Source organism: Mus pahari, chromosome 13, assembly GCF_900095145.1.
Source record: "Mus pahari chromosome 13, PAHARI_EIJ_v1.1, whole genome shotgun sequence".
In the NCBI taxonomy this organism is placed as follows: domain Eukaryota; kingdom Metazoa; phylum Chordata; class Mammalia; order Rodentia; family Muridae; genus Mus; species Mus pahari.
In genome coordinates this window covers 22,181,876-22,189,826 of record NC_034602.1, presented here as the reverse complement: position 1 = coordinate 22,189,826, position 7,951 = coordinate 22,181,876, and the positions used below count along the sequence as shown (strand labels likewise).

General features: G+C 50.6%; 1 protein-coding gene across 1 annotated transcript; it reads right to left on the bottom strand.

Annotated features, from left to right (window-relative positions):
• Positions 1-619: 619 nt before the first annotated feature.
• On the bottom strand, positions 620-7,119 carry Igfbp3 (insulin like growth factor binding protein 3). The gene is made up of 5 exons (XM_021210982.2): positions 6,605-7,119; positions 3,230-3,456; positions 2,664-2,783; positions 1,616-1,755; positions 620-741 (listed from the first exon to the last, which is right to left on the bottom strand). Exons 1-4 carry the CDS (start codon positions 7,008-7,010, stop codon positions 1,630-1,632), a joined length of 879 nt encoding a protein of 292 aa, XP_021066641.1. The 5' UTR covers positions 7,011-7,119; the 3' UTR covers positions 620-741; positions 1,616-1,629.
• Between the last annotated feature and the right edge of the window lie 832 nt (positions 7,120-7,951).

Below are 7,951 nucleotides of genomic sequence, written 5' to 3'. Positions count from 1 at the left end.
GCAACACATATTCTCTCCCACAGTTCCCAAGTAGATCAGGCCACTTGTGGATTCAGGGTCAGGCCCTTATTCAGAGATGGCACAATAAGGACCATGAACCTCAAGGCGTATGCTTCCAGATGTCCGGGTCACTCGGTTATGGGTTTCCCCATTCTCCATAGGGCCTGCACTTATTTACAGGGGACGGAAAGAGGATTTGTCTATGTCAGCCACGGAACATCTGAAATCAAGAAGGCAGAGGGCCAGCAGCATTGAAGCCCGTACTGGGTGGGTGAGTTAGGGGGCAGATGGCATCCGGGGCCTGGAGTACACGAGTGTTTTTCATAGGAAGCAACAGGAAAATTCAAACTGCTTTTTGTTGACTACTGGGACGTAGGAAGATGATCAAGTTCACTATTTAAATGACCAGAGGCATTTCAGAAATCTGTCTAAACTTTGGTTTGTGTGTGTGTGTGTATGTGTTTTATTTGTTTTTACTCAGTTCACCACAAAAAAAAAAAAAAAAAAAAAGCCGGGCGTGGTGGCGCATGCCTTTAATCCCAGCACTCGGGAGGCAGAGGCAGGCAGATTTCTGGTCTGCGAGAGAGAGGTGTGGATAGATGTGGTTAAATAGAGATAGCCAAATTGACCAAAAAAAAAAAAAAAAAAAAAAAGAAATATAAATCAAGGCTGTAGCCAGCTGCTGATCATGTTGTTGGCAGTCTTTTGTGCAAAATAAGGCGTATTTGAGCTCCACGTTATCTAAAAGGAAGAAGAAAGAAAAGAAAATGAGTTAAGACATACACTGAAATAATTACCTCCAAAATCCAAGGGGCTCCCCGTTTTGCTCAGCCCCTAAAACGCTCAGTGTGGCATGGGTGGACCTCAGTCTATTCTTTCTCAACAGAACAAAGAACACCGTCAAATACTTTCATTGTTAAAAAATGGTATCTGCAATTAGAGTTATTTTTCCAACTGATGAGGAAAACATTCTAACTAAAAATGAAATCTTTTTCTGCCTACGAAAATTGTCTCGAGAAAGCAAAAGCATATTTATTCCTCCCCATAATTTCCTCATTTACTGAAAAAAAGCAAGAATGCTAAATACGATAATATTCTCTGAAATGGTGGTTTAGAATATCAGTGTCACATTAGTTTTATTAGATTTAAATAATTCCTTTAAAGATCATACGAACCACAAACTAAAGGAATATTCTTATTTTTCAAAAAAAATTATTACAACAAAACTAGGGACATCTCTAATTCAGGAACCAAATACGCCAGGTTCTCCTGGAAGAAAACAGTGTGCTCCAACCCTCAGGACTACCATGGATAAAGTCTTATTTAAAACCCCCCACAGTGCTTGCTTGCATATGCAGTAGTGCATATTTGAAGTCATTTAGAACAGAGCTGAGAGTTTTTGAAGCTACACTGACCCTGGTGTCTGTCCTTGAGGGTGTGGTTAGGTTAAGGACTTTTTTCTCCCTGCTTCTCTTTGGTCCTGGCTGCAGCTCCTGGGCCAGCAAGCCCAAGATGAAGGGTGGGTACCTGGTGGCCATAGTTGCTCCTAGCAATTCCCCTTAACCTCAACCACTTTCTGAAGGAGCCGAGCCCGGGGCCTGGACCTCTGGCTTACACGGCACGGAGCATCTACTGGCTCTGCACACTGAGGCAATGTACGTCGTCTTTCCCCTTGGTGTCGTAGCCTGGCAAGGGCTGCCCATACTTGTCCACACACCAGCAGAAGCCCCGCTTTCTGCCTTTGGAAGGGCGGCACTGAGGGAGAGAGAGAGAGAGAGAGACAAGACCGGGACATGAATATCATGTGTACTGGCTAGTTTTATATCAACTCGACAGAAGCTAGAGTCTTTAGAGAAGAAAAAACACCAGTTGAGAAAATGTTCCCAGCAGACTGACAAGATGACAAGCCAATGATTGAGGATTGCTGTGGAGAATGCTACCCCTTGGCAGGTGGTCCTGGTGCTATACAAAAGCAGGCTGAGAAACCCAAGTACTCCTCCGCGGCTACAGTTCCTGCCTTGAGTTCCTGTCCTGACTTTCTTTGGTGGTGGACTGTGATAACTAGCTGCTTTTGGTCATGGTATTTTTTTTCACAGCAATAGAAACCCTAAGAGACACTGAGGATAAGCTGGTAGTCAGGACCCAAAGTGACTCCCCAGTGTTGTTCTACTGGGCTGAGGCAAAATTATGATGGCCATGGCTCCTGCAGATCCACCCATGTGTAGGTGGTGGTGTGCATGGATGCACATCTGTGTGCTGGAGCCTCTCTGGGGAGGTTGAAGGGCTTGCTGCGCTTCCTCTGTGCTGTGTCAGGCTGGATCTCTCAGACCTTGCCTTTAGTCCCTCTTTAGTGGAAATGTGCTGAACTAATCTACTCAGTGGATAGTATGAGAGGCTCAGGCCCCCCGGATGAAGACTGCTGGATAAACACCAGAACATGGGCATGCTGGGGTGAGCACCGTTTACTTTTTGTCTTCTAGATTCGTGTTGTGAACTGCCCAATTAGAAAGCCACTGAGCGACGCATACATGCATCAGGAGAGGGGACACAGTCAGGTCAGCAGAGAGCCACATGGGGTGGGGTTCCTGGAGGTAACCGTGAAGCTGATTACCCACCAAGGCAATGGAGATAGCAGAAGACAACATCCCGGGGACCCCACTCACCTGCTTCTTCTTATAGAACCCCTTCTTGTCACAGTTTGGGATGTGGACGCCTCTGGGACTCAGCACATTGAGGGACTTCAGATGATTCAGTGTGTCCTCCATTTCTCTGCGGCAGGGACCCTGGGGACACAATTACTGTTTTGACAATGTCACAATGGCCACAGGACCATCCCAAGAGGAACGTGTGATGTGCCTCACCAGGACATTCTGCTTGTGACCTTCCCACACAAGGCCTCAGGATAATAACCATCACCCCCTGTCTCTTTTGCTTTCTCCAGAGTAGACAGAGGATCTGGAAAGTGGCCCTAGAATAGGCCAGGATGCTTTGGAAAACCTAGTGAGTAAAGTAAAGGCAGCTTGGGGGAAGTCTACTTCATCTGTAGGGCTCAGCACCCTGTTTACTGTTGTAGTTCAGCTTGAACCTCCCAAGAGTCTCTGAATGGGAGGTGGGGCTCGGAAGGGAGAAACTGTCCACCTATGAACCAGGTCCCCGGGACTTGCTGCATGAAGACTGTCTTGGGGTGTTTCCTACTCCCCTCGCCCCCAACACAAGGAAAAGTTCTCACGTATTCTGTCTCCCGCTTAGACTCAGAGGAGAAGTTCTGGGTGTCTGTGCTCTGAGACTCGTAGTCCACTTTGTAGCGCTGGCTGTCCCTGGCGTGGCCCTTTTTGATGACATCCATCTTGGCATGGAGTGGATGGAACTTGGAATCGGTCACTCGGTGTGTGCTGGGGACAACCTGGCTTTCCACACTCCCAGCATTGTGCTCCTCCTCGGACTCACTGGCGTTTCCTGGGAGAGAGCACAGGGTTAAGGAAATGATTATTACTGACAATGGGATGTTAACCTTGTCAGGAGCAGGTCACACCAACAAGGCAATGCCAGCAATGCCATTTGACATTTCTTAGCATGATAAGAAAAAGAGAATTGGAAAAGCATTCTAGAATCCCACCGGTTGCACGGTGACTGCTTTACTTTAGGAAGCCATCGATTTGAAAGCCACTCTGTCGAATGTGTTTATGAGACAGCTCCAAGGGAACAAGCTGATGCTTGCCAAGCCCTTCCAGAGATGAGAAAGCAGCAGGCTCCACCTGCTACCAGCAGGGGGCAGTCATGCCCTATGGGATGCTGCTGTGAAGCTGAGCAGAAAACCTAGGACTCCAAAAGTGCTTCAGCCCTAGGCACTGTTGTTGGGGGTGGGGTGGGAGTAGTGGTGGTGGTGGTGAGGGGTGTGTGGGAAAAGTATATTTCATTCTCTACCCATTGTCAGCAGCACACCGTCCTGGGGATTCTGTCATTCTCCTGCTCTGGTTTCATGTTCTGGGGCCCCGAAGCAGGCATGGTAGAGTTTATTTCTGAGGTGCTTGTACATCTTTCAACTTCAAGGTCCATGTGGATTCTGTGTTTTGGGTGGGAGGGGCACCTTCTTTGGTGCACCCCCCCCATGCAGCAGTGGAGCGCACAGAATACAGATACCACCAATGCATCACACCCACAGCTTAGACCTCTAGGTGCCAAAGTACATTCATTACCTTGAAGAGGGAAAGGGGGGGGGGAAGGGAAGAAAAGCCCTCTGGCTTTCATAGCCCAAGGCGCTAAGGGAACGGGTCCTAACTGACAGGGACTTTGGAAGGTTAGCAGATTAATTGGATCTAAGAATGTGACTAAATTTGTGGATGAACAGGAAGCCAGATTTGCCACTCCACTTACAGTAAAACACCCCCCCACCCCAGGGGCGATCCAAGGCCAGATAATTGGCCCCCAACTCTGAACCTTAAAGCTTTAGGTTCAAGCTTCAGGTCATGGCCACAGAATTCCTTCCCTCCTGACAAAGGGGCTTTAATAGCTTTCCTAGCATGGAGCTCTAGTTGGCATCTGGTTCTGAATTTATTCTGTCTGGGTGCAAAGTTCAGGGCCCTAGCTGGCCTCTCTTTTTGATTTGGCCTCGCAGGAAATGCCAGGCTGGGGCATCCTGCCCACTTGGGCCTCTGGCTCTAGGCCAAGAAGAGCGAATGCTTCAATCTCTAGAAACTGTCGGAGGGTTGTAGCTTCTCCCTTCTCTTAGAGGAACTGGCGTGCAGGATCCCAGAAGGCCCTCTTGCCCAGGAGCCTCAGTTTGTCATCTGCCAAACAGCTCCCTGAGACTCAGCTGCAAACCCTCAATGAACTCTGTGCCTCCTTCAAGCACAAATTCCTCGGGTCTAGACTAGCACCTGGCAGAGGAGATCCATAATTCAATTTGTAGACTTGGTTTCAATTTGCTTTAATATTTGTGGGATTTTTATTGTTGTTGTTGAAAGTACAGGGACAAAGGACATGCTAATATGTAAATGATCGTATTTGTATTTATCTTCCAAGAAGCTGAAGTAATTTCTTAAACTTCCTTTTTTTTCTTTTTGTTCTCCTTAGACGGCTGACTAAAAGAGAACTATTAAACAGGGAATTGTAAATTGTGTCACAGAACTATAATTTTTTTCCTTCAAAGGATATTGAAGCCAAACTTTTTTTTTGTAATCAAAGCTCACATCAATTTTTACTACAGTGTTCAATGGTGATTACTAATAGAGGTCATTAAGGCTTAACTCAAAATGGCAATGTTGGTATTAAGGTTGCTTTTGGTATACCACAGAACGCACTAGAAGTTAAAGACACGCAGACAAACAGCACGATTTTGCCTTTGTCTGAGTCAGCGAAACAACTGGAGTCTTGCTTTGCCAGGAATCCAATGCTTCTCCGGGATGAACATACCAGGACTTGCCTGTACCCGGGAGTGTAGGTCAGCAGCCACAGAAATCATAAAGAAACTCTCTACCCAGCTAGTCCTGGTCCTGGGGGCTCGATCTGCACCATCTGCTAGCCTGGTGTGGGGAAACCGGAGAATTCTAGCCTTCAGATGTCCAGGGCAAGAACTTGACTCACATAACTAAGCGAGACTGGCTAAGAATGCTGGCCGTTTAGAGCAACAGCTGCCAAATCCATTTAAATCTGTTCCCCCCCCCCCCAAAGGAATGAATGATGGATTCCCTTAGAGTGGCTGCCTGCTTGCACCAGGAGGGGTAACTGTTAAACGCTTGCATTTTTCTCATTGGCGCTGTCCCCGCTGCTGCTGCTGCTGCTGCTGCACCTAGGTCAGATTAGAAAGAGTAACATTCCTGGGTCGCATTTCGCATTTCTAGTCTCTGCTTTGGCAGGGAACCTGCCTGGGTCTGCATCCTCTGCACCAAATGCAGTCTCTGATTCTGGAAGGCGCTGCTGCAGAGCATAGGATGGTGCTTATCGGGCCAAACGGGGCTCAAACCCTATTGCAGTTCCCGGTGATATTGAGGAGTTCTTACTTTTTGAACTTTAGGTTTCACGGTCTCAAAGACACCAGTACTCTTAATTTCATCTCGTTAGTTTTTGGATAAATTGGGACACAATCCTGCTTCGCCAATCATCCCGTGCAAATGATAGGTTGTTCCACGACAGGTACTGTTTCCAACAGCGTGGCTGCCTGCGAACACCTTTATGGTCCGGATCCAACCCGGGATTCCTACACTCAAGCTTCCCTGGGATAGACGCGCTCCTTCCCAATTTATGAGGAATGAAAACCCAGGTCAACAGCTGGGTTACACAGCCCTAAACCTAGGTATCCCCGCTCAGCGAGGAGACTCTCCAGTGACTGGGATCTGTCCACTGGCAGGTTCCCTTGCTAACCACTCGTCCTGGCACTGAATTCTACCTATTTTCACAGAGCGCATTTTGCCACTTACAAGAAAAGCTGCACTCTGAGAACCAAGCAAGAGGAACAATGGCTTCGGTGCCCCAGTCCGCCTCCCAGGGTCCATTTTCCAACTAATACCTTCAATATGAGCCAAGACAAACATCTGAAGATACACTCCCTGCCACCCTCGCCGGGTCCCAGGGAGTGCGCGTGGCGCACGTGACAGGGACAGCTTACCTGGAGCAGGTTGGGAGGGGAGGTAGGTGCTCAGGCTGCCTGCAGCGCTGGCGTTGGCGCAGAACCCGCGGCCATTCAGCAGCGCTCTCAGCGGGTACTGCTCCGCGGGCCGCGGCTGGCAGCGGAGGCCGGTGCCACAGCGCTCCGTGTAGACGCCGCACGCGTCGCCTTCGCGCAGCGCGCAAGTCAGGCAGCAGCCGCAGCCGGGCTCTCGCACCAGCTCCGTGCACGCGGGCGCGGTGGGCGGAGGCGCGCACTGGGCCAGCGCACGCGCGTCGCACGGTTCGCAGCGCACCACGGGGCCCGCGCCCACCGCGCCCGCGCCAGCCCGCGCCACCGGCGGTCCGCGGAGCAGAGTGAGGGCAGTGAGCGCAGCCGCCCAGAGCGCGGGGTGCGCGGGATGCATGACGCCGGGTGGACGGCTCGGTGGAGGGGAGCGGAGTGGAGCACGCGGGATGAGGCGGCGGGATGGGAGCAGCGAACAAGCAGGTCCTCAGGGTCCAGTCACCGCTCTAAGCTCGCATCTGGGCAGCCCCGGCGCGCAGGCCGATATATAGAAGCCGGGGTGGCGGAGGACACGCCCCGGAACGGCGAGGGTGGGGGGGGGTGGGCCGGCGCAGGCTCGGCTCCGGGGCCCGCGCCTCCCGACGAAGCGGGGACGAGGACGGGGGCGCGCTGCGCGCGTCTTCACCGGGCACCTGCTCCCTGTGCGCACATCCTGTATCAGGGCCACCTCTTCTCGGGGAACCACGGGCACTCCAGGCCACCTTGCATCTCTGGAGTCCCAGCCACTCCAGGGACTCTGGTCTTCTCTTCCTTCAATGACTCCCAGCCAACTTGGCGACCCGGACCCTACAGCCCCTCCCCCTGGATGCCTGGCTAAGCTGGCCTTTCCAGGGATGGTTTATGTCTGGGAAGCTGGCCCGGACCCATTCAACTCCTGGGTACTTTGCAAAGTTCCCGCAATGGAATTCCTCCTGTAGGGTATGCTGCAGTAGGCATTTCCCAGCGAGAACGCGCAGATCACTTTGAGGTCTGGAGAACCTTAGAGCTCGAGGTTTAAATCCGCACCACGGGCCACTTGAGCTCCCAGTGTCTCGCGCCGCACAACCTCACGTTGACAGCTATGGGTTCAAAGATTTGCTTTTCAAAGAGGTCCGGACTCAAATACTCAAATACTTCGTTGCATTTGCCCAGTTAGCGGAATGGGCAGCGAGGACAGTTTTTTTCTTTTCTTTTTCTTTTTAAAGATGAGAAGTTCCTCTAGTTCTTGTTTGGGGGAATCTTTTTAGCGGATACATCTGCGTTAAATTAACTACTGAGACACTGAAGGGGGGGGGCACTGAA

Bases quoted from the DNA above. Each gene is read 5' to 3' on its own strand.
- Igfbp3 (XM_021210982.2), bottom strand. From the start codon at position 7,010: ATGCATCCCGCGCACCCCGCGCTCTGGGCGGCTGCGCTCACTGCCCTC. The intron at 3,457-6,604 runs GTAAGCTGTCCC...GCTCTCTCCCAG, and splicing joins CCCCTCCCAACCTGCTCCAG to GAAACGCCAGTGAGTCCGAG. The intron at 1,756-2,663 runs GTGAGTGGGGTC...TCTCTCCCTCAG, and splicing joins GGTTCTATAAGAAGAAGCAG to TGCCGCCCTTCCAAAGGCAG.